At 37.2% G+C, this 26,942-nt stretch overlaps 4 protein-coding genes and 1 pseudogene across 4 annotated transcripts; 3 read left to right on the top strand and 2 right to left on the bottom strand.

The window, feature by feature from the left end:
- Positions 1-5,353: 5,353 nt before the first annotated feature.
- LOC148960034 (uncharacterized) lies at positions 5,354-6,073 on the top strand. Its single transcript, XM_089109177.1, has 3 exons — positions 5,354-5,512; positions 5,626-5,761; positions 5,898-6,073. Exons 1-3 carry the CDS (start codon positions 5,354-5,356, stop codon positions 6,071-6,073), a joined length of 471 nt encoding a protein of 156 aa, XP_088965303.1.
- A 600-nt stretch (positions 6,074-6,673) lies between these two features.
- On the top strand, positions 6,674-11,491 carry LOC148960033 (uncharacterized). Its single transcript, XM_089109325.1, has 5 exons — positions 6,674-7,048; positions 7,284-7,470; positions 7,669-7,917; positions 8,120-8,253; positions 10,277-11,491. Exons 1-5 carry the CDS (start codon positions 6,674-6,676, stop codon positions 11,489-11,491), a joined length of 2,160 nt encoding a protein of 719 aa, XP_088965451.1.
- Positions 11,492-13,533: 2,042 nt separating this feature from the next.
- LOC148960032 (uncharacterized) lies at positions 13,534-14,765 on the bottom strand. Its single transcript, XM_089109168.1, has 2 exons — positions 14,539-14,765; positions 13,534-14,164 (listed from the first exon to the last, which is right to left on the bottom strand). Exons 1-2 carry the CDS (start codon positions 14,763-14,765, stop codon positions 13,762-13,764), a joined length of 630 nt encoding a protein of 209 aa, XP_088965294.1. The 3' UTR covers positions 13,534-13,761.
- Positions 14,766-15,027: 262 nt separating this feature from the next.
- On the top strand, positions 15,028-17,880 carry LOC148960031 (uncharacterized; annotated as a pseudogene).
- A 447-nt stretch (positions 17,881-18,327) lies between these two features.
- On the bottom strand, positions 18,328-24,159 carry LOC148960030 (uncharacterized). Its single transcript, XM_089109324.1, has 4 exons — positions 23,549-24,159; positions 22,390-22,472; positions 18,932-19,115; positions 18,328-18,563 (listed from the first exon to the last, which is right to left on the bottom strand). Exons 1-4 carry the CDS (start codon positions 24,141-24,143, stop codon positions 18,328-18,330), a joined length of 1,098 nt encoding a protein of 365 aa, XP_088965450.1. The 5' UTR covers positions 24,144-24,159.
- Positions 24,160-26,942: the final 2,783 nt, after the last annotated feature.

The raw sequence follows: 26,942 nt of genomic DNA, 5'->3' as shown, positions 1-26,942 counted from the left end.
GGGTGACATTTTTTCACCCAAAAACTAGTGCCAGACCTCTTCGCAAACTCGAGGCTGCGGTCGTGCAATTGGTGTATTCATTCATCTTTAAAGATCGCCACACTCTCCTTTTGTGCTCTAACATTATTTACATATTTACGTGTATCGCCACTTATTATGGTAAAACATCTTGAAATCTCATGAGTCGATGTACAGAGCACTTGGGAATCAACAAACATGGCCAGGGTGTTAAAACCCCTAGCCCTTCCTCCATTCACGATCATATTTCCAAAACTGGACACATAGCCAAGAAACTCCTTTGATCTACTTATTCATGAAAGCCTCCTCATACACTAGGACAGACCTGATTTTCTTTCCTGCATTGTTTTCTTTGTTTGATCTTTACTCCTTGTTTATTTCTCTAGGTTGTTATTCCTTGTGTTTTCTCTCACCTTCTGATTGCTCCTCCAGCGTACTTTTTTATCACATGATTTACGATCTCCTTTGTTTAGCATTTTCATAATTAAGTTGATTCTTTCTTGCCTGCAATTATACTAAATATGACATTAGCCAGAGTAGAAACGTTTAATTTAATTTAATGGACTTGTCGTAATGGAATTGCCTAAATTGGAACTGTCTTAATGGATTTGTCTTAATTGAAATTGTCCACGATATAACAACAAGTTAATGGATACATGATGTCTTATTAACTTCATTATTATACTGGGTTTTCCAAATTCTCAATCTATTAAATGCTCAAACTTGGTGTCAAAAGAAATTTTACCTCATAACTAACAACAATGGCTGGTCTTGCACAGCAGCAAAGAAAACGGACGATTCATATTATATCAGCAAAAGAATTGGCACAAAATATGAGAAGGTACAAGTACATTCAAGTGAAGTTTAAACACTGACATGTACATACCGGCAAAACAAAAACAACCCATCATTGCTGCAAATGTTTGCAACTGTAAGAAAAAGATATTACAAAGATTCAAACACCTCCATTGACACTGGAAAATATTTCAAACCAAGAATTTGTAGTTAACTCAATGCAAAGAAAGCACATACATCTATGTATGTCAGACAAAATGCAGCCACAAAGAGAAAAGCGACAGAAATGTTTAAGGATGGGGCAACTTGTGCTAAAGTTTACATAGATTTGATTAAAGAGGCTAAAGTAACACATTTTATGTTTTTAGCCATGCCTTATCATGACTCTTGATTAACTAACTCCCCTCCCCTCCTATTTCAGACCCCATATGAAGAGCCACCAAACCCAAGTATCTATAAAATTGAATCAAGCTTAATGCCACCAAAACAGCAAAGCTTCTCTCAGGAAAGGCAAAGATTCTTATAGGTATTATTGTTTTCCAATGTTTACTGTAAAAGCTATTAAATGGAGGATCATAGAATTGTGGAGTTATTGGGAGGGGGGATCAGAAAAAAGAGTGGTTTTATTGGCCAGCACAAAAAGCAACCTTTTGAATAGTTTGAATAGTGGGATCTATTCAAACCTCCAGAGACATATACTGACAAATGATTTTTGTTGATTCTTCAACATGAAACACCTTCTAAATTTATATCTTATCTAAAAATAAAAGGTTATTGCTATCATGATATTGTTAATATTTATTTTATTCATTGTCTTTCTCATCAAGCACATTACAGTATCATGAAAAATGTGTTATTTGTGTTATGATAGTTCTATTTTTGTAATGTTGGGTGTGGAACAGGGTTGCCAACTTTGGATTTGGATTTTGAAAAGTTATTTGGCTTTCTGGCTTTATTTTGGGTTTTTTTTATGTCCAAGAAAACAATTTATATTCTCAATTTTTCTATTTCCATAACTTGGGGGAAACGGCTTTCAAAGGGTAGGAAACCTGCACCCCTCCACCGGAATATTTTCTATAGCAACAAGACATCATTTCAAAAGCGTCGTTCAATCAACTTTCTTTGTAACAATAATATTTTTAAAACAATACAATGGCTTCGTCAAACTAAAAATAGTTCTTTCAATCTGAAGATATCATTCTGAGTAAGTATCGACGAAAACGCGTCCTTGTATCATTATAGCGCTCAGAAATTTGAGCAGAGAAGAAAAAAAAAGAAATGGCAACTAAGTGGAAAGGTCACTACGACACTTTAAGAAAATATGGTAAGAGTTGGGAGGCAAAGTTTTCTTGGGTTTCAAAGATGTCCGATCGAACCGAGAATGCATTCTGTAAGCTGTGCCTAACCTCAATACAGCCAAGAGCATCAAACCTTGCAAATCACGAGAAAAGCGAGAAGCATGTGCGAAGAGTAAAGGATGCATCTATAACGAGGACACTACAAGTTGTGCATGTACCAAGAGAGGAAGATGATGTAAAGCGTATTGAGATAAAGAGCTGGCTACCACCATTTCTTGTCATTCTGCAATCTTGACAATTGACCACCTTGGGGAGGTTATTGCAAGGAATGGAAAGGGAAGCAAGCTAGAAAAGATCAAGCTGCACAGAAGTAAGTGTTCAAAATTGGTAACTAAAGTGATTGCCCCTTCTATAAAAGATGACCTACAGGAGGACGTAATAAGGAAGAAATTTTCTATTCTTGTAGACGAATTGACAGATGATTCAACCAAGAAGTTGATGTGAACTGTCATTAGGTACTACAGTGTGAGAAAGAGAAGAAGATAGAAACGGCATTTCTTGACCTGATCCAGGTCGTTGAAGCTCGTGGAGAAGATCTATTTGTTGCCATAAAGAACTGCATTGAGGGAATTGGTCTGAAACTGGAGGACTGTGTTGGTTATGGAAGTGATGGGACATCTGTCATGGTTGGAGAGCACAATTCAGTTTGGTCTAGGATTGCTGCCGTTGCTCCTGACTGTCTTCAAGTTAAATGCGTCTGCCACTGGCTTGCTCTCTGGTGCAACATTCCTTTGACAAGCTACCTTCTACCTCCTGGCAGAGATTCCAAAATGGTTTTCAAAGAGCACACTACGCAGAGAGGCTTTCAAAACGCTTTTTTCTGCAATGAATCCAAGTGGTGAGCAAAAAGGTATTCCTTCTCCTTTTGAAAGATACAGCAAGACCAGGTGGTTAGTGAGAGGGAAGGTGATATTCAATTGCCTTGTGAATTGGAAAGAATTAAAAGCCTACTATATGTCTGCTCTGCCAACATGCACACAGGATGCTCGGAACAAGGCACGCAGTTTTCTTGAACGATCCGATCATACACCTCTATTTTCATTTTGTGTCCCCATTAGTGACAGAGTTTGAAAGACAGTCTTGTGCAGGCTAACATCATCAAAATGAAGTCGCGCTGCCTCAGCTTTCTCTTTGAAGCAACGGAGCAAGTTGAAAAGCGTCTATCTGCTTCGAAAGACTTGTTTAAAGGTCTCAGTGGTCTGCACCCAAAAGGAGTTTTGAAAGCAAATGCCAGAGTTCCATTTGGTCAGCTTTCTCTTGCACATCTAAGAGCTGCTAAATCAGATCAGATTGAAGGGCAATCTAGGAAGATTGTTCATAGAAATTAGGAAGAGGGACCAGCATTCAATGGTGCACTGCCAGATGATACAGTCGAATTCTGGATAGGAATCTATCATTTCGAAACTAGTTTTGGTCAAAATCCATTCCAAGAATTAGCAAATTATGCATTGGCTTGCTTGACCAACCCTGTTAGCAATGCAGTCGTGGAGAGAGAATGTTTTCTAATCAGATGGGATTAGAAATGCTGACTTCCTTTGTTCGCATTCCTACAAAATTACACTTTGATGGGAAATGCTGTCAAGACCTCAAGGTCACCAAAAAGATGCTTGACTTCTTCAACACAGAGCAGATGTACACGAGGACACCAGGCACTAGCACTGCAGCTCAGGCTGACAAGGATCCTGATTGTGAAGATGAAGGACTCTACATTTATTGACTTGATAAACTGCTACGGCTCTTATTCAATCCCATTGAAAACACTTGAAAGATCCACTCATCAGCAATCACAACTCTTTGTTTGTTCTATTGTATCTATAAAATCTTGTCATTGAAGAATTTGCATGTTTTAACTGTGTTTTCACTATCTTTTCTCCGGCTTAGCCATTTCTTGTAGACCTGTATGCAAACTGAACTGGTCACATAGAAATGAGTTTACTTGCATTTCAAGCTTTAAAACTGTTGTTATTCAACATTGTTTCAAGGGGGAGGGGAGGATGCTACTGAAGTTATGCGAAATTTTAGCTTAGTGTACCAAGACTTTCAGCAAGGATTGTCTGAGCGCTTCTTTTAACCGTTAGCTGCATGAAAATCAATGTTATGGGAGTAGGGGTTCTCGGTAGCGCTGATTTCATTGGCATCGAAAAAATTTGATATTTAAAATGGAATTTGCACAATTTAGCTATTTTTCGAATTTTAGAGATATTATGATTATTATTCACTTGTTTACTTGAATTCTTCAAATTCTGCTCTGTTTTTTTCAAAATTAGATATTGACAATTCACCAGACTTGCAAGGGAAAATGATGAAAGATGAAAAACAAGAAAATTAAGTATTGCAATTGCTGTTCAAAGCACATGTACGTGTGAAAATGTCTCCAAGAAAGAATTTTTGTAATGTCAATGGCGGAAACCTTCCTGTTTCTCAGTGTGTCGGTATTGTATAATTAAACGATAAGCTAAGAAATAAAAACGAAAATGACTATAATATCAAAAGCAGTTGTTTAGTTGCTCTTTAAAGTGCCTGTGACATGATTTTTTTTATTGTCTTAAATGAAGCGTTGCACTGCTCTTATAGTAGATCTGAACTTTTTTTTTTTAAATAAAAGCGTTTTGATATTGAAATTAAGCAAAATAGTACGGCCTAGCCAAGTCGCTTTATCATCATTCCCCGTTCTCTTGTGACGTCATGGGAGGAACTCGTTATCGAGGCTGTTACTTGCTATCAGCTGATATCACGGACGAGTAAGCTAATATTCTTTAGTTTAAACTTTTACACCAAAATAACAAACAATGCCAAATCGATGTGTTGTTGGGAAATGCGGGACAGTATTTAGCGATGGAGTTTCGCTTCATAAAGTTCCTAAAGACGAGAAGATAATTAAGTTATGGGTAAAGTTCGTCCAGTGCACAAGGAAGGACTTTATGAAACACTCGGCGTCTAGTTGCATTTGCAGCCTGCATTTCACCCCAGATTGCTTAAAAAAAACCCGGTTGCTGATTCTCTTGGCTTTGGTAAAAGGTAAGTTATATATATATATATATATATTTCTAACTTATTAATCTAATGTCTGAATGTATAGCTATTTTGCGCATAGTTTTTAGGCCAATGCCAAACTTACGATAGGCCACATTGTCAAAGATGTGCTCACAGAAACGTCAGCTTAGCCGTCTAAAGTAGTAAAAATGACGAAAAATATGTTCATCTGTTTTAGATCTTCACAGTTAGAAAAGGGTGCCGTTCCAACGTTAAAGAGGGGGATTGACAAGGAGTGCCCCATGCCTGGACCATCGAAATCAACAGCAGGAACTCGTGGAGCAGTAATAAAACTTGAGCGTGTCAGGGTAATATTATCATTGTTGCATTATAAGCCATAACTGTTAAAATATAAATTTTTTGCTGTGAAAGCCATTATTTATGTTCATTGAATGAGGACATATTGTTTTACTAATTCCAGGCTGTGGCAGCCGCTTGTGCGCATACAGACGTGGATGAGGAATTCCCACAAGAGTCTGATGTAGGCACCCCATTATCTACAAAAGATTCTACCAGATCCGTAAAAACTCAAGCATTTGTGAAAGGAAGAAACTCAAGTAATTATCACCCTTTTCGCTGTTACGTTTCATTGATATATGTTTGCATTTACAGTTCATTTTATGTTTTTTAGTATCATCTCCTAGTAGCAACAACACTAGAATTGCTTGACTAAAAACTTATAATTTATTTTAGAAATTGAAGCTTCACCAAATATGGTGGATAAAGGTGTCCAATGTAACCTGGTTAGGTTTGACTCTTCAACCCATGTAAATAGCAATAATGAGGATGATGTAGAAAATTATGGAATTAATGATCAAACATACAATCCAGAAGATGTTACAATGGATATTCAGACGATGATAACTTAATGGATATAGAAGAAGGGTGGGTGTGTTTCTGTCTATGATCACCATACTGAACTTACAAAAACAATGCAGATATTATCTTAAGTATTGTTCAATATCATGATATAATCATTTTACTCTTAATAGGATTTTTATCAAATAAGTGCAATTTTAATTAATCTAGCCACTGTGGTTGTAAACTGTGCATTGTGCTCACTGCCAATATATTATTTTTACCTACAGGCCCTCTCTTGAGCAGTTTGGGGATCATGAGAGAAAATTCCTCGTTCATGAGAGCAAATTGATGGAACTATTTGTGCACCTTCTGCTTGTCACCTGGATGCAAAGCAACAATCACATCTATCATTGGAGCCATGGTCATTTTAAGTCAGATATGTGAAAAATGTGGTGAAACCAGAATATGGTGTAATTCACCCTACATTGGAGCTGTACCTTCTTGTTATTTGTTACTGTCTGGTGCTATACTCTTTTTTGTGGGCTTCCTGGAAAAATTCTGAAATTTGTCAGATTTTTTGGCGCAGTGACATACAGGTAACCAATACAATAATACATATATATAAGTACATAATGATATAGATATATGTTTTAAAGGCCACCCTCTGAATGGTCACATTTTACTACACCATATATGTAAGAAACCTAATTGCAAGTCATTGGATTCTACACATTTACATTCCCACTGTCTTCTTGGTAGTAGATAATAATATGGGCTTCCATGAATCAGGATTTCAAATATTTCTATATTTTCTTAGTCATAGAACCTACTTCAGGCACCAGAAAGCATATCTTTGCCCAGCAGAGCAGAGTATTTGGCAAAATGAGATTGCAGCTATCCAGCAAGAAATTCGTAAAAACCAGCATTACACTGTTGTAGGAGGTGATGCACGTTGCAATTCAATGGGTCACTCTGCTAAATATGGTAGCTACACTTTTGTGGAGCTTGGCCTGAACAAAGTCTTGGATCTTGAACTTGTCCAGGTGAGAATTATATGTACTTGCATAGTTAGCATAGAATATAAAATCTAAATTGTACTGTAAGTTCAACAGCCAACAATTTGTGCTAACTGCTTGTATATTTATGTTTATCTTTATACATCTAATTGTCATTGTTATACTTGTATTTTAGTATTGTAGTATATAGTATTAGTTAAGTTGAATTTTGAATATTCATGAATATGAATAAGATCATGTTGCTTTATTATTCTACTAATAGTCCAATGAAGTTGGTAGTAGTTATCATATGGAGCAAGAAGGGCTTAAAAGGATCATGAACCGCATGCAAGAAAATTCTATCAATATCTCCGCCATTGTAACAGATGGTCATAAATCAATCCAAAAGTGGCTTAGGGAGAATTGTAAAGATACAAAGCATTTCTTGGATGTGTGGCATGTTGCAAAAGGTGGGTGTTATATGCTTATGCACTCACTATTATAATTTTCATTATTTTTCGATTTCTGATACCTTATAACTATATGAAGAACATATTTGTACCTCCATCTAGATTTATCTAGATATTATCAATACACCCTTCAAATTCAAAAACTCATAAATTGGTATCAAGATTTTTAACTCTGATTTTGCTTCCTCTTTTCCATAGGTCTTGCAAAAAAGATGGATGCTTTGGGAAAAAGACCCATTTGCTCTCTTGTAAATAGATGGAGCAGAAGTATAATCAACCACCTCTATTGGTGCGCAGTTAGCTCTGGGGATAATGGTGACTTAATGCTTGCAAAATGGAACTCTGTAGCAAATCATATCTGTAATACTCATGAAGGACATTCAGATTTATACCCAAAATGTAGTCATAAATCGTTGGATGATGATCCAAGGGAATGGTTTGAAGCTGGTAAGTCCATTGGTGGTTGCAAATTTGTGAAATTTTTAATCTTATTTTGATTTTGAAATTGAATTTTGAAATTTTGAAATTTTAATTTTTAATCTCTACTTCAAGGAAGTGAATTCTATGACATCTGGTAGGTATATTTCTTGTTTCCAGGCATGTGCATTACATTTGTGATATGCCAACTTGAATTTTTTGCTACTTTCAGGAACTGCAGTATATGAACGACTGAGTGAGCTGCTGCAGAGCACCCATTTGCAAACAAGTGTACGTAAATTATCTCCATACGGCCAAACATCTGCTGTAGAGGGCTACCAGTCTAGTTCCATTTCTCATTTCAAAGTATGAAAGCAAGGTAAACTTATAATTTTCTAATGCTGAAATTTCCTTCAAATCTTCTTATGTCTGCAACATTGCCATACCCTAATTCCCAAAGTTTTTTGTAAGTAATGCATACTATTTTCTCCCATGAAAAACTCGGTTCAATTAAATTACAGGCTTATGACTGCTGCTCTACACTTCAATGAAAACGCAGGTAGTGAGCAGGCTGTGAACAGGGAAGGTAATCTTGAATACAAGATTGTATTCCCAAAGTACAAGAAAGGTGGTTTTATTGTTAGAAAAATAACAACTGATTGCACATATGGTAGGTAAAAATAATATTCTAACTAATTAAAGTGCAAGTGACATGATTTTGAATTTCGGACTTTTTAACCAATTTTGACAGACCATCTCGTCACAAGTTGTAACAAAAAAATTTGTTTGATTATCTCATTCCTAACTTAAGTTATTATCATTTGAAAGTCAGACTTCAAAAGGTTTTGTTCTCGACTTTTCCCGCCAAACGATCAGATCACATGACGTCACACAGAGAAGCAATGATCGAAAACCTTTGTGCAAAACATTGACCTAGGGATAAGTTGCACCTTCAGTGCATTGAATAAATTTGAGATGCTTAGGCGATGCGTTGCTGCACTTTGTAATAAAGCAGATAACCAGCTGTACGTGTGGCCAAAGAACGAGAATTTGGCAAGGATATGGACAAGATTTGTGCGCACTAAAAGAGACAATTGGAAACCAAGTTCTACGTCAGTGTTGTGTAGTGACCACTTCAACGAAGAATGTTTTAGCAACCTGAGACGATTCAAAGCCGGATTGTCTAAGAAGTGGGTGAATTTTAGCACCATAATACTGAAATGAACAATTAACCATTGCGTCATCTTTTTCTCTTACATGTATTAGCTAGCTTGTGTACTTTACTAGGTCTAAACAAATTTTATTTCTGGCATTTCAAGCGTCTCAAATGATAATGTGGACGTCAATGAAATCAAAATATGCAGTAAATTTTACATAAAGATCTTTGAAATTCTATTTTGAACCTATGAACTGGTTAATAAAGAATAATGCTAATACGATACTTTGATAAAGAAAAAAGCTGGCGATAAATTATTTATATGGAATTGACATTTTCAATGGTATCAATATTTTACTCATAGTAGCTGCACAACTCACCAGACAGCAGGGTCTGAAGGAGCATTGGTGGGGGGGGGGGGGGGGGTCAAAGTCTTTATAATTTTTTTTAGATCATCAAAGTTCCTGCAATGTTGTTTAATGTAATCAAATCAAACACCCTTTTTTGCCCACAGGAAAAAATTTTTTGTCATAATATCTTAGAATCTAACTATCTAAGTATCCAATTAAATCTTGAAAAAATTTCTTGGCAGATATAGTCAAATTTTAAAATTTTCCCTAGGGAAAATTGGGGGCCATTCACCCTGTCCTTTCTTGAAACAACCACTGCCTACTTCTGTAAATTTTTTTTACATCTACTTTGCGTAAAGGTTACTCTTGGACAGGAGCAAGTCAGTTCCTACCATTCATTCACATCCTCTTATGCCAATGGTTATGCCAATAGATGAGACTTCGAGGTCAGCTGCTAGGAAGCCTCAATCAGCAAGGATTTTCTCAGAATATGAGAATCAAGAGACAGCTGATGTGTCCAATGTGGGACAAATACCACAGTCTCATAAAGATAACAGTAAACCTGCCATGACAACTCGTGGTACCCAGACAAGGAAGTTGAAACCAAAGTTTAAAATGCCACCTCACAGAAGCAGGGGAATCCAGACTTGTTTTGAGGAAGTTGTGGAGCATTCATTTCCACAGAAACGAACGAAAACGGAGATATTTTCAGATCAAGATGAACATTCTTTTAGTGAGTATGAAGCTTCAGCATCAGACTCATCTGATTATGAAGATATGTCTGATTCAGACAGTTACCACCCTGAAACAGACTCCGATATCTATGACAGTGACAGTGAAGCTGAACTTGAATCAACATCTTTGATGAATAAATTCGAGGCAGAAAATGAGTCTTATCATAAGAAAACCAAAGTATATTGTGTTTCACAATCAGCTGCTTCTTCTCATGTCTCTTTGCTTTGTTTGCTTTTCAAAAGATGTAATCATCAATTACGCAACATGTGGAAGCATGCTCACAGCTTACATCAAGTGTTTATGCTGTAAAACAGTCCGGAAATGGAAAAGTCAACCAGACATTGCAGGCATACCAATGGGCAATGTTCTTCCTAGCGGAGCAATTTTATTTTCTGGCTCATTACCAAGCAAATTTTTGGGATCACTCAGATCTATCAATGTCAATATGATAAGCAATAGAACCTTTTTTAGATATCAAAAACGATTTCTTCACAAAGTTGTAGAGAATAATTGGATTAATCAACGCAATAAGCAATTTACAGAATTACAGGGAACAGGCATTGTTGTAGGAGTAGATGGCAGATGTGACAGCATGGGCCATTCTGCAAAATATGGCTCATACACCACAATTAACATAGAATCAAATAAAATCTTGAATGTAGAAATTGTGCAAAGCAATCAGGTGAAATCATCCAACAACATGGAGCTGAAAGGCCTCCAGGAGACGTTACAATTATTTGACCAATTCAGAATAAAAATAAAGAGTCTAATTACTGATCGACATAAACAAATTGCTAAGTGGCTCAGAGATCATAGACCTGGTATCAAACATTATTTTGACTGTTGGCATATTGCAAAAAGTATTAAATGGTTCAAGCCTGATAGTGAGTTGGCTGATAACTCCCAGAAAATAGTGGAAAATAAGTCACTACTTAAAGATATTAATAATGCTTCACCCTATGGCCAGACCTCCGGAGTTGAAGGTTATCATAGTGTTGTTAACCATTTTTCACCCAAAATGTTCCATTTTTCATTTGATGGCATGAAAAGTAGACTTTTATTAGCAGCCATGCACTACAATGAGAACAGTGGACGAAGCCAACAACTGAATAAACAAGGAGCACTGGAATATACTATTGCTTTCCCAAAGTATAAGAAGGGTGGATATATTGTAAGAAGGATTTTGTCAAACTGCACATGCAACTATGTTGAAGCTTTGTTTGAGGAACTAATTGAAAATCTTCAGCACCAAGATGTTAGCGAAAGTGTGGAAAGGAACAATCCTCCACATCTTTGTCATAGTTACACTCATCCTGACAAGACAACAGCAGTGAAAGAGCATACAACTCGATTCAATACATGATAATCTACTGGGCAAGAAATTGAATTGAAAAAAAAACAGATGACAATCATAGATAATACTTTGTTAACAACAATAGTTTAAGAGGAATTAAAACAAGAATTTAAACTAGTCATAACTAACAATATTGAACAGTTTAAATACACATATCTTTCCATAAGAAACTGAATTTTACTATGTATATACTAAAAGCTTCTCTTAATCAGTGGCGGATTTAAGGGCAACTAGGGGCAGTTGCCCTTCCCTCACTGAGTTGAAGCAAGTCTGGTTTGGCACAATTATTGTGGAAATTTTCTTTAGAATGTGAATGGAGAGCCTTCTGTCAGTAGTTTAGGTCTGAAATTGTTGTATATAGCACACTCTCATCACCAATTTCTGAAAATTTTTCAGTGCCCCCAATACCAACTGCCCCTCCTTCAAATTTGTTCTGGATCCAACCATGCTCTTAATTGTTCACATTTAACTATGTGCAGCTTCTTCAGGGCTTTTTCGCAGTTTCAAAACAGTCTTGGCTTCTTGCATCCTGTATAGTTTTGAATATGTTCACAGGGAGGTTTTACACAGGTGTGACCTCCAAGCAACAAGGTGGTTTAAAAAACAAGTGAAAATACATAAAAGTGACAAGATTCTGCATAGATTTCTTTGACTGAAGGATGGGAGAGCTTCTTGAAAGGGGGTTTCTTCTGGTAAAATGTGTGTACTTCTTCATATATATAATTATAAAAACATTAATTGAAACCAACTTAGAAGTATTTACCCCTAGCTTATATATATTACAGATCAGAAAACAGAAAACCTGTGAACCCAAAGTTTTCTTCATTTCCAGGGGGAGGGAAATGTGCTCTGATGCAGCTTATGGCACAAGAAGGAATAACAACTCTTATATTCTTCCCTACATAACTATGAACCCATCTTACATACTGACGATAGGCTGTCTGTATTTCTTATGTTGTGGCCCATTGTAAATATTGTTATACATCTGCTTGTATGCAAGCCAAGCAACCTGTAGTACCCATTAGTTCAGGCATACGGATTGAAAGCCAGGGTGTTCTGTTATGCAAACAAACTCATTTGGGTTCTGCAGCAAAGTTATATTCTTTTGCAGTTTTATTACTGTATCGTTGCACTCTCTGCAGCACAAGCATTCAACTTCCCTATCCATGGTCTGGCAGTTCTCACACAATCACCTTTGAAAGAGACAAAAAAAATATCAAAATACTTGAGCGTATATGATAGAATTAAAGGAACATTTTTGGGCACAATGCCTAATCAAGATTGTCTGATGCCATCTGCCTTTTATGCAGGGTTTGACTACATGTTTGCTTGGTTTTAGACTTCAGTGTTTGGCAAGTAAGATATTATAACAAAGCGTCCTTACCAGTCACGGTTTTGAAGTTGGTGGTTTACTTCGTCATGCTCCTCTACCAGCAAGTTTTCTTGGTCGAGTTCATTTGCCGCAAAAAGTGGCTCGAAATTGTAGGGACGTATCTGTCTCACATTTTCATCCACACTATCATCAGTGCTTGATAACGTGCTTTCACTCTCACCTGAGTTACTATCGCTCTCCGATTCATAGGTTGATGATTTCCTATCTGCCCCCGATGCAGCCATGTTTACGGGAAACAAGATGAAAATGAGTACGAGTTACTTGTTCTCTGTGTGACGTCACTTAGCAAGAATAATGGCGGGGAAATTGCTTGCAGTAAGTCCTGGGGGAGGATCCTGCAACTGTTTGTTTTTTTACACTTCGAGCCAATAAAAACAGTCAGAATGATTAAATACAATGTATTCTTGCTTCTCATGCAAAAACAAGAATTTTTTCAAGATCGTGTCACTTGCACTTTAATATATTCTTCTACTACTAATTCAAACTATGGATTCAAGATGCATAGCACTGATAAAAAGAAATTCAACATACAAAGTACACAGTGCAATTGCAGATTCAATAAGAAACATTTGCTTTGAGTACCCCCTTCCTGGTGGCAGCTGTGGTGACATGAATGTTTTGTTAAAACATCTGCCTTCCCTTTTATAGATTATGTGAGAAAAATATTTGATGAATTCATGAGACGAGCAGAGAACAGCATTGTAGAGTTCGAAGAAGAGCATCCACAGCCATTATCCAGTCAATACGAGCGACCATCTAAAGATGATGCCATCCAGTCAATGCTGTCTCGATTCCAAAAATAGATTATGTAGAGATAGGTATTTGTAATGGGTATTTTTCTACATTTATAAGTGTATGTGTATATGTAAATAGGTCTTGAAGCCCCTTAAATGTCTGGAAGCTTAAAACCCTCAAACACAAAATCCTCCTCATCACCAGGAGGTGGGAAGTGTGCCCAAATGCAGGATACAGCACAACTTGGTAGAACAACTCTTACATGTCTGCCAAGGTAGTGCCAAATCCATTGCACAAATTGCCTGTAAGCAACATGCCGGAATTTTTTATGCCTTGGACCTTCGTAGGCATCTTCATATTGCTGTTTGTAGTAAAACCAAGCTGTTTCAAGGGCCCAGACATTTGTACAAACAGCAATAAACCCAGGGTGATCTGTAATACAGGCTAGTGGTTTGTCTTCTCTTTCACTCAATTTCTCCATTACATTTGGGATGGAGTTACAGCAAATGTTCTCTCTTTTCTTATTTTGTGGCTGGCAATGCCCACACAAACACCTGTGGAAATAAATTGAAGAAAAACTTGCATAAATATACTATTTAATCAGCAACCTCCCCCCCCCCCCCGCCACTTAAAAATTAACTGTTATACTCTAACATACCTATTGTGCTGATTACTTACTGCATAGCCCAACCATATTTATATCATGAAAAGGCTGATATCATTGAATAGTTATTTAGAGTTTAGAAATCATGTGTTTTTCGCCTATTGAAAAATGGACATTTGATTTTCCTAATTCTAGTGAACTGTCAATGTTCCCCTCGAGTACGAGAATTAACGTATAGACGTATCTTTGTCCACAATAGGGTGATAAAATTTGACGATATGTATGTCACATAATCATTTTTCACGTATTAAATAACTTTCTTACCATTGATCTTCAAGTTCCTGCTCTGATGGAATTTCTTTGCGAGGTTGGTCTTCGGGCCCACCTTCGAGGATCCGCTGCCGTGGCTCAAACATGTACGGCAATATCTCCGCCGGGATATCTTCTAAGTCATCTTCTCCATCTATTTCAACTTCTAAAAAGGCATCGCTATCGCTACCTTCAAAAATCTCATCCTCGCTGCCACTACTTTCTCTGGAAATATCGCTCATCTTGGACCTGTTAGATTTCCCTCATTGACTACAATACAAAAACTCGAAGGAGGAGGCGATCGGGTCTCTCCCGTGACGTCACTGTCTACTCATTCTGAAAACCAAGATGGCGAATTTTGGCGTAGAAGATCGCCAATAACTCCTTCATTTCTCACGAAACGTAAAAACTAACCTCAGAAATGAAAATAACAGGCCTTTTTACATAAGATTAGATATAAAAACCCAAAAGTACGAAAATCATGTCACAGGCACTTTAACAAACATGGTGTTTCATAGCAAAATTAGCGACAGAGAGAGACGTTGGCTTGCTACTTGCGAAAGGGAAGGTCTTTGTTGTTTCGAAAAAATAGCGGAACATTGCAAGATTTCTGTTTCAAATGTGGTCCGTATTTGTAAAGAGGGGCCTTCAACTAAACAAGAGAATAAGAGGACAGGTAGACCACCACTGATGAGCAAAAGAGACAAGGCAAGGTTTCTTAGGACTTTCAAGAAGATGCGAGAAACAAGTGGAAACGTCAGAGTAATGGATGTAGCAAAGGAATGCCAGATCACACATGTTAGCTACAGGACTTTGGTAAGAGCTCTGCATGATGCTGGATACAGGTTTCTGAATCCGAGATAGAAGGGTATACTGTCAGCGAAGGATAGGAGGAAGAGAGTATTGTATGCCAGGGATGCTTTAAAGAAACATGACAGAAATTATGTATCTGGACAGAGTTTCATTCCATCACAAACAAAATCCGTATAACGATGTTTTGTGCCCAAGGGGACAAGTGTGGAGAACAAAAAAAAGGGGGCCTTGTGTTTACAAGTAAAGGATCAAAGAACTTGCCTGGAGGGCGTACGCTACATTTGTTGGTAGGTGTTTCCTTTTCGGCATGGATTGTTGTTGCGGAGGAGTACGAGAAGATGAACGCCCGGTGGTTTGCAAATTTCTGCATGAGACATTGGACAGCACTCTCAGAGAATGTGCAGCGATGAAAAAGAAGGAAAAACTGTTATTCGTTATGGATAATGACCCCAGTCAAAGGAGCAAATTGGCAAGCGACGCTTTAGAAGAAGTGGGTGCTGAACTTGTTGAAAATTTATGTAATACTATAAAATGTAATTTGCGACAGGAGGCTGTGAGAGGAAAAGTCGTGAAAGAGGACTTTCAGACTTTTGAGTTTTGCAGGCATTTAGTGACTTTGATGGAACTGTTATAGATAGAACTATGCGAAGCATGCATGAACGTTCGAGCACTCTAGCCATAAATGATGGATATAGAACTAAATACTAATAGCCCTTTCCCCGAATTACATCATATGTTGGGCTGCGTGCAATGCTTTGTTGGTTTTGTAGTCACGTGTTGTCTTGAGTTTTACGCAGGCAAGAGTTTATGCAGCAACTCTTGCCTGCGTAAAACCTGGATAAAAACTGATTGAAAATGGATCAAAATTCAACAAACGATACTATTGAAACTGGAAACCACTGCCCTAGTTTTTTTCAAAACTCTTGCCCGGGCACTAGTGACTTTTTAGAAGCTGAAGTAACACAAGAATTGTCAATAAGAGCCTGGAAAGTTGATAGGCCTAACACTAAGAGAAGAGGAGGAGGTGTTGGTGGATTCACTTGCTGTGTGCCTAACTGCTTTAACAACAGCAAATAGAACAGAAATATTTCATTTTATTCCTTCCCAACCGGCAAAAGCACTGAAAAACAGCAGCTTAGAAAGAGATGGATCCACTTTATAAGCAGGAAGGATTTCAAACCAACTCTAGGACACAGGGTTTGCTCTGAACATTTTCAGGGTGGCAAAAAGACAATCATGAACAATATCCCAATAATAACGCCAAAAACGGCGAACAACAAGCCAATAATTGAAAGGCCAACCAAGAAGGCAAGTAATCGAGAAGCTCTAGTCGCATTAAACACAAGACAGTTATTTGACAACGAAGAGAAAGACGTGGATTCAAGCATCGTTTTGGAAATAGAAAATCAAAGTGTTGACATTACAGCAGATTCCTACGAAGAAGAAAGAGGAGAAGACTTTGACCTGGTGAAAAAATAAAGAAACTGGAACAGGAGAATTAGCATTTAAGATCAGAGAATGAGCAACTTAGATGTGAAAATCGTCTCCTACAGGATAAACTTACTAACCAAAAGAGGTCCAGTACATTTTCCGTTGACAATTTTAAAGCAGATGACAAGCTGTTTAAATTTTACACAGGATTGCCCAATTATTCAACTTTCAAGGCATTATTGACATCTTTTGGACAAGCAGCTGACAAACTTGTTTATCATGACTCTGGTACAAATGCAGACAAGCTTGTGAGATCAGATCACATCAAGCCAGGACCAAAAAACTCTCACACCAGAGTAGGAGTTTTTCCTTGTGCTGGTAAGATTGGGCCCAGTCGAGAAAGACATAGCAAACAGGACCTCTATTTCTGTCCAACATGTGTCCAGAATCTGCACCACCTGGTTTGATTTTCTGCACAATATAATGCGCATGTTTCCAATCTGGCCAACAAGAACATGCATTGATGAAACAATGCCTAAGTGCTTCAAAGACACATATCCATCAACCAGAGTCATAATTGACTGTACAGAATTATATATTGAAAAGGCTTCTTCAATCAGGTCACAAAGTGTGACCTATTCAAATTATAAGCACCACAATACTGCTAAGGGGCTTATTGGCATTACACCTGCAGGGGCAGTATCTTTTGTGTCAGATCTATATGCTGGCAGAACTAGTGATAAACAAGCAACAGTTGAATGTGAACTATCTCTCTTATTGGAGAATGGAGATCCAGCTATGGCAGATAAAGGTTTCGACATTGAGAAAAGCTTGCCAAATGGTGTTTTGTCGAACATACCTCCATTCCTTAAAAGGAGAGATCATTTAGAAATTGAAGAAGCGCAAGAAACAAGAAAAATAGCCTCCTTGCGAATTCATGTTGAGCGTGCCATCTCAAGAATAAAAACTTTTAGGATTTTAAGCACAGTATTTCCTATAAGTATGAGTGCATAACTAAACAAAATTTGGGTCATTTGTGCCTACTTGACAAATTTTTTACCTCCATTAATTGTAGATGATGAATTAGTTGCTTCTGAATCACACATAATTTGAAATTTCTTTATTGAGTTCCTTATTTTAGAGGACACTTTACCTATACTCCCAGGAATTTTTGAAACTTTGGGAGACATAGATTTTGATTTATATCAAGGTTTTTAAAGAGGATAATATACCTATATATACAAATTTATTTTATAAAAACATTGGTTTTTGAGGTTGGAATTTTGTGACAAAGAACAAATGGCCCTTGAAGCTTCATGCACGATGAAGATGAGCCAATGTGAATATAGGGGTCTAAGTATCAACAAATTTTTCAACAAATGACATAGATTACTGATTCTCTTCTGCATATTACCTAGAGGTTTCTGAAGCTACAAGTTTCATCAAAGAAAAATATGCACCAAAAATGTAGATTGGTTTAGAATCTGTCCATAGTATAATTTTTATAAAATTTTCTTTCTGCTTAACATGAATAAAACTATTTCAATACAAACAACCTCTTTATAAAAATTTAGGCAAAATGTACTTTTTATAAAAGTCAGTCAACTCTGGCACCATTTTATTCTCCCATAAAAATGAATCTTCCATTATTCTTTCAACATACATATCTACCTCAGTATAAACGATGAAATCAATCCATGGCAAGTTCAAGATATTAACAACACCCTGGCATTGGTAATAGTATGCATGATTTCTTTTAAGTTTAAGCATGCCAGTTGCAAGTAAAATGATTTGTCCTCATCTGCAGCATTTTTAAGTTTCATGTCCTTTTTTGTGAATGGGCACTTCACTTCAATGCATCCAACAGGCACTCCCCCTTTGATTCCATCAGGACTACATCCAAGCCATGGCAACTTTGCATAGACAACTAGACCACAGCTTTCAACTTTAAGATCTGCATTATCAAATGTAGCATCCATATATTTTTAGACTGCAATTGTCTCATTTGCAATACCCCATTGCAAGGAAACTGGAACACTACTTCTTCTGCTTTCTGTCTTTATAATGGCCTCAAAAATTGACATAGGCTCAATGTTCTTTCTTCTTTTCATTACTTTTCCGAAATTTGATGCTGTAATGCTCTTTGACCTTTTACTGTGCCAACTTGCTTCTTCTGCTTGTTTTGCTGTTCTTTTGCAAAGTGCAATAGCATCTTCAACTGATAAGCCCACTAATTTCTTGACATTAATACCAATTTTGGCATCACTTGCATCTTCAACATCAAAGATCATATTTCCAATGTTTCCAAAGAGAGAATTTATAATGCCATCATGTTCCACCAAAGGTGACTGTGTTTTGAGGGTCATTCCATGTCAAGTTTAAGGTCAGTGTCACCCACCCTCTCAGATTTTGATGAATTTTACAATATTGATTCAGTCCCAGGCGAAACCACCTCACCCAAAATTTCAGCACAATAGGTTAAAGCGTTCCGGAGATACGGCCAGTCAAAAGTTGGCTCATTTTAGGGCGTGGTCCGCCCAAAATTTGTGCCAGCGATAAATAATAACATTCAAAGTCCTCTGAAAGTTTTTTTTATCACAATATTTACATCAAGTTATCAACACAGTACATTCTGATAGTGCAGATTTCAAATATGACCACCAAAACATCAACAAAGCAAAGCTAGTTACTCAAAAAGTAGGTTAAAATTTTATATTAGACTTCTTAGATTTTGTGACTAGCCAATTTGAATGTCATTTTTTGCAAAGTCTGCAAAATTTTCAAGAATTGAAAATAGTACCAGCTGAAAGCTATTGAATTGGGCTTTTTAACCATATAAATATTATCATTTGTATATTCAGCATTACTGAGATTATTTTAGTTATAAAAGAGTAATAAAATTTGCGAAACTTGCCTCACAACCATTCTGTATGCCAAATGACTGGCAAAATATTTGTCAAAACATATAGCCTTTTTTTCAAAAACAAATAGAAGTAGATGCCTAAGATGAAAACTATAACTAATCAACTTCAAGATACCATTTCTTATGTTAAAAACTTCTGGAATGCTTTGTTAATGTTGTTTAAATAAGTAGGTTTAATGGGCAGAAAGCTGCAATTTCAGTATGTTCTGCTCTTTCAATTCTTTCAGGAAGTTGTTATGATATCATTAACTCTCTATTTCCTGTTATCTACACCAAAGCTGATATAAACAGGAAACTGTTCTGTGGGCGTGGAAATATTGTTTCAAGAAATCTCCTATGAATGATATGTTATTTCCTGAAAGGAAGTTGATTGCTGTGTAGAACAGCTTGTATACCCTTAAAATGTTGATGTTCTAGTTTACCTTTGACTTTCAATGCTGAAACATGGTAGATCTGGAAGCTCATAGTTCATGTGACTTTGGAAAGTATTTGAAAGAACCTTGTCATAAAACACATTTCACTACTAAAATTGGGTTAAAAGATTTTAATGACTATGATGATGACCTGAAAGAGATTTATTTGTGGAGAGCTGGAACATTATCTCTTAAGAATGAGCTGAGGGTGATGAGCATTTGCTTTCACCATGAATGGAAACTAGGAGCAGACTTTGAAAGGAGATGCTGCAATTTACTCAAGAATCACAAAAAAAGTGTTAAAGGTGGTCATAAAATTTCCCTTGCACTGGCTAGACAGCTAAGAGCAAAAAAGTTTGTGTGTGTTCCAGGGTGGCAGCTTTGTCAAAATTGTTTAACAAAGTTAGAACATTTGGAAAAAGATAATGTAATGACTGAATCTCATGATAAAGAACCAATGGATTTTGGTGAAACTGACCTTGAATCATCCTTCTACAGAAGCTATCAATGAAAGTTTGGAGGTTTTGGGAGAATCACCAATAAAGCTGCACAGTGTACCCAAGCATCGTCGTTTGCTTATGCCAACTCAAAATTTGAAGCAACGGTTACTTCATTCAAGCAATCATTTGCTGCAGCCGTTGGAGTCCAAAAGGAGAAGATAATGGAGCCAGAGGCACCCCATTTAAGCCGAATTATAATGACCAAAGCTAATGACTTTGATAAACTGATGGAACAGATTCGTGATAAATTGTCAACTGTTTCTTCCCGTGAGAAAGTCCAGCTGCTCACACTTACACCAGAATCTTGGAGCATAAAGGAGGCGTCTTCTCATTTTCAAGTATCTGAATATTTTGTAAAACGTGACCGTGAACTTAAAACAGAGCAGGGTATCTTAGCTTGCCCAGGAAAAAAGAAGGGCAAAGAGCTTCCCCGCAGAACAATTGAGGCAGTAAATTCATTTTTTGAGGATGACGAATTTTCAAGAATTATGCCAGGGAAAAAAGATTTTGTGAGCATCAGTCATAACACTCACAAACAAAAACGCCTTCTTTTCTGCAACCTTGAGGAGTTATATGCAACCTTTGTGAGTCAACAGCCTGAAATCAAAATTGGATTCTCAAAGTTCTGTTCCCTTCATCCAAAATGGTGCATCACTGTTGATTCAAAGGGATCTCATTCTGTTTGCGTGTGTGTCACACATCAAAATGCAATTCTGCTTGTTGATGCTATAGATCTGGACAAAACCTACAAAGACTTAATTGACATGATAGTTTGTGATAGAGATAGCAAAACCTGCATGATACATAGGTGTGATAATTGCCCAGGTACACAGTATCTTCAAAATTTCCTAAGTGAAACTCTTACAAGTGCAGACGAGGAAATATCTTTCCAGCAATGGCAGAGTACTGATAGTACAAAACTTATAAGCCAGACTCTAGATTTAGAAAGTTTCATTGACCTGGTAGTAAAAACCATTGATAGATTGACTTCACATTCATATCTGGCAAAATGTCAAGCAAGGTATTTGAAGATTCGCAAAGAACAAATTGGAGAGGATACAGCTACCCACTTGTTGTATATTTCAAATAGGATGAGACACTGATGCAGAACTCCTTCTGTATTTTATCAGATGATCTGGATAATGACACCAGCTTGGTATATCAGATTCAAAAAGAATTAACACAGGTCATCAAAACTAAAGTGCCAAAAATATGCAAACTAGAATATTTTTCTGATGGTTGTGCTTCCCAATACAAGAACTACAAAAATTTCTTGAACTTGACACTCCATCAGCAAGATTTTGGGTTATCTGCAAACTGGACATTCTTTGCATCAAGCCATGGCAAGTCCCCCTGCAATGGCATCGGAGGAGCAGTTAAGAGACTGACAGCTAGGGCAAGTTTACAAAGACCAATTTCACAACAGATTTTAACTGCAAAGGATATGTTTCTCTTTTGCAGTGAAAAGATAAATAACATCAGTTTCATTTTTATAACAAAAGAGGAAATTATGTCAGTCAGAGAGGGCTTGGAAGACCGTTTTGCCTCCATTACTTCGACAAGAAGCTTCCATTACTTTGAACCAATTGGTCCCTATGAGATTGCTTACAATCGTACATCAGAAGATGACAGTTTTTCAGGAATTCACAATTTCAAAGGAGAAATATACAAAGCTCTAACCTTGAAGGATTTTGTGGCATGCGTTTATGATGACAAGTGGTGGATTGGCATGGTTGAAGTGATAAACAAAATTAAACTTTTTTCATCCCTCAGGCCCAGCACAGACCTTTGTTTGGCCAGCTAGAGCTGATGTTTGTTGCATTCCAGAAAATGATTTCTTGGTGAAGATTGATGCTCCAGTAACAGCAACTGGAAGGACATACAGCATAAAACATGCTCATTTAAACAACATTAACAAAACATTCCAGAAGTTTTTTAACATAAGAAATGGTATTTCGAAGTAAATGAGTAATAGTTTTCATCTTAGGCATCTACTTCTATATGTTTTTTAAAAGAAATACTATCTGTTTTGACAAATATTTTGCCAGCCATTTGGCATACAGAATGGTTGTGAGGCAAGTTTTGCAAATTTTATTTCTCTTATATAACTCAAATAATCTCAGTAATGCTGAATATGCAAATGATAATATTTATATGGTTAAAAAGCCCAATTCAAGAGCTTTCAGCTGGTTCTATTTTCAATTCTTAAAACTTTTGTAGACTTTGCAAAAAATGAAATTCAAATTGGCTAGTCACAAAATCTAAGAAGTCTAATATAAACTTTTAACCTATTTTTTGAGTAGCTAGCTTTGCTTTGTTGATGTTTTGGTGGTCATATTTGAAATCTGCACTATCAGAATGTACTGTGTTGATAATTTGATGTAAATATTGTGATAAAAAAACTTTCACAGGACTTTGAATGTTATTATTTATCGCTGGCACAAATTTTGGGCGGACCACGCCCTAAAATGAGCCAACTTTTGACTGGCCGTATTTCCGGAACGCCTTAACCTATTGTGCTGAAATTTTGGGTGAGGTGGTTTCTCCTGGGACTGAATCAATATTGTAAAATTCATCAAAATCTTAGAGGGTGGGTGACAATTCATGACTTTTATATAAAATTTGACATGGAATGACCCTTAAAGCAGCTGTGTCTGCAAGTTCTTTTTTCCTGCATGAAGTTTCAAATATTAATGAAGGCTTATAATTATTTGAGGCAAGTGCATCACAGAACAGCTTAGCTTGTCCTGCTTGTCTCAAATCTTCAGCCAAATTTTTAATGCCTCATTTTCAATTCTGTGTGCAAATGGTGGTGTTCCACAATATCCTTCTCGTGTCCCACAAACAGTTGGTCTTCTGCGTTTTTTGTTTGGCTCACCTTTTTCAAATACAATGTCATTAAATTTTACTGCTTTTGGCAATTTCATACTAGCAGATGATGGTACATGCCATTGCCTCTGGAATTTTTCGTAACTCCATGCATGTGTAATCAACCAATAAGAAAAGGAGGGCAGCAACATGCTTACAGCAGCCCCCTTGACCAGCCTTACAGCTGCATTTTGAATACAAATTCTCACCACTTATTTGATTCAAGTGGACAAGAACATCGTAAGACGTGTTTTTCATTGACGCATGCACTTTTGATTTTATTAGGAATAGTATCATTTCACCATGCACGTTCGGCTTGACAAATACGTTACAGACATAGCCCTCTTTCCACAACTTGTATCCATTATTTTTGTTTCTGTAGGTCTTTGGGGCAATGGATTTTCCGGGTAAAGTACTAAGTTTACCAATTAGTTTTCTATCAACAGCCTCAGTTGTAACACCAGGAAAGCAGGATAGAAACTTTGCCCAGCCTTCTTGGTTGATGGGGTCTGGAATTCCACGAAGAACCCTTAGGCCACCTTTGGATAACTCGGTCTTCCTTTGGTTTGCTTCTGCTTCTTCAATGGCACCAGACCCCGGGCAAGAGTTTTGAAAAAAACTAGGGCAGTGGTTTCCAGTTTCAATAGTATCGTTTGTTGCATTTTGATCCATTTTCAATCGGTTTTTTATCCAGGTTTCAAGCAGCCAAGAGTCGCTAGGTCAATATGTAAACAAAGGTAACAAGGCAAAGCGTGACTACAAAACCAACAATGCATTGCGCGCGGCCACACATATGACGTAATTCGGAAAAAGGGCTATTAAAAAAAACTTAAAAGTGTTTTTTTGTATGAGAGTTTCTAACTTGTGTATCGTGAAATTTGAACTGCAACTTTGAAATTGCTTTTGTTCTCTATGGATTTGTTTCTCTGTAGTGTTTGGCAGCTCCTCTGTAAGCTACGTGTTTGAAGATTATTTTAAAATACTCACACTAGCAGTTCATCTAAATTTATTGCTTATTGTTTATCAGGAAAAATTTTCAAAAGCCCTTTATAACTGACTAATTAGTTGTTCAAAGTTCTGGATAACGTCTATTGCTTACATAATAAAAAGTGATAGAGTTAAATTGGATTGGAAAAATGCTTGGTCACGGTTTACCATCATGGTTTACCATTTTAAAAAAGCTTATAAAAATAACAGGTTGCAGGTATATTTCGATAGTTTCCCCAAAGGAGGTACATTACAACGTACCGCAAGACTCTTAAAAACTGGACTGATACTTTTTGAGAAAAAGCCAAAAATGTTCACGGTTTACCATTTTTGAGAAAAATGAATCTTACCTGTTCCTGTTCTTAGATGGAAAATGGTAAACAGTGGTGATTTCTTTCAATTACACTCAAATAGGCAAACGCGAGAATGGTTTTTTTGTCTTTAGAATGTACATCATATTGTACCACTTTTTGCGTGGAATTATTTTAAAACTGTCATAAAAACAAGAAAATTCAAGGGGGAAATGCAATGGTAACCCGATGTCGTTTGGCTGCCCGAGTACCATTTCACTTTGTACAGGGAAGCTTCTCTAAGAAAGAGCATCTGGAAATCATGACATGTTGCATTATTATTCCAAGAGCATTTTTGCAAAACAATGGCCACATGGGGAGGCTGTCTTCTGCTCTTCCAAAGAAAACTGATACCTGAACGTAAATATGCGCCAGAAAACAGACATCATTCTTTGATTAAGGAGATGGGGGCCTTGGCAGTAGCAAACACTGGAGTGTCCCTCGTGAACTTGATGTCCTTGCTGTAGTTGGTTTTGAGTGCAGCAGAATGTACCACATGGCCTTCAAGCAACAGCAGCATGTCAGCCCAAGGAAGTATAACAGGAGACCAACCAACATCGTTGAGGAATATAACCTCCTTGTTCTCAACTCCAAGCCATGCATACGAGCAAGTAGCTGGGGACAGCGAGCTATCGTACACCACTCTAAGGGGGTCCAAGATGAAAGTCTTGACACAGTTGGCTGGGCCAGTAATGCAAATATTACGGCCCTTGCCACGACCCATAACAACCAGTTTTACAATGGCATTTGCAAACACAGACCTATCAATGCAATTTTTGTCAAAGATTTGGAGAGCACACTCGAGCCACTGGCCTTCACAGGTGCACCCAACGCTAAGCTGTTCCTTAAGGATGTCTATTCTAGACATAGAAGCCCTCCTTGGCAGTCTGGCAGCATCATTATTGCATAGTTCCCCCTGCAGCTCTGATTCCTGTTGTTGAACAACCTGATCGCTATTGATACCAGTCGATCGTAAAAGGTCTAACCAACTTTTATTAGCAAACAGTGGGTGATTTCCCTCTTTGACAGAACTTTGACCTTTAGCCGCCATCTTGATTTCAATATTAATGCCCAAAAATACAAAAGTTGATTGATTGTTTTATGGCTTGATACGGCATAGTACGTAAAAAAGTAGGATCGAAGAGTGTGCATATGCACGTTCTTGAGATACACGTATTTAAAAAATTCTATAGAAGCACGCATGCACGACGGTACCATCCGTGTCAATACGCGTAGAACTTTGCTCATTGGAAATCCAGCTTTAGTGTGCAACTCCATTCAGTGTTTTACGCTATTAAGTGTTACTCAGTCTTAGAACTGGGTGAAATGTCTGAAGTGCTGTTTACTTCAGATTTGGTAAAAGAATTTGCTCTCAATCAGTGCAGTTGTCAAAAGAAAATTTATCAGTGGCTTTTAATGAGGACAAATGTCTTATCCTAAAAAGCGATGGGGAAATCTTGGGTTTAGGAAAAATAGACAGAAAGTTGTTTATTCTTGACTGTCTAACAATGAAAGAATTGGCACATTAAGCTAACAGCGCAGCTGATTCCTTGCAACAAACAAGATTAGGAACTACAATCCTGGTCAAAAATGGTTGAGACTTTTCAAGAAAAGCTTCTATTTTCAGTTTTCTTTCAAAAATGACTTCCTTCCTCCCAGCATAGCGGAATAATATTTTGATTGGCTGAACCCCCAGCATTTTGAGTTTATGCAAACTAACCTCGTGCTATAGAAATCAATGGGGAAGCTGTGGCTGAGGGGCGCAGGGCTTTTAACCTCCCCGGCATACACGAGGTGCACTCGGCGCGAAAATCAACAGAAGTGAACCCAGCAAAGGCAAATTTACAACTCTGTCGTTGGGAATTTTTGTTCATCGCCTCGATCTCAAGATATTTACCATTTTCAAAACGCATTGATTTAGGCCTATTTAACAGCATGTGCTGCAGCCAAGCAGATGACTTGTAGACAGAATTCTCAAGTTTTACTTCAACTCAAAAGACTTATTTCTCATCAAAGGAACAGAGAAAACATCTACAGTGGTCTAAAGCAGGATCACACTCATCTCTGAAGCAAGGAAGGTTTTTTACGTGACTTTGATTCTAGGATTCTTCAGGTTAATAGCATCAAAGTCAAA

The sequence above is a fragment of the Rhopilema esculentum genome, chromosome 7, assembly GCF_057945365.1.
Source record: "Rhopilema esculentum isolate cy_ngs chromosome 7, ASM5794536v1, whole genome shotgun sequence".
Taxonomy (NCBI): domain Eukaryota; kingdom Metazoa; phylum Cnidaria; class Scyphozoa; order Rhizostomeae; family Rhizostomatidae; genus Rhopilema; species Rhopilema esculentum.
This window is presented reverse-complemented; position numbering and strand designations above follow the sequence as displayed.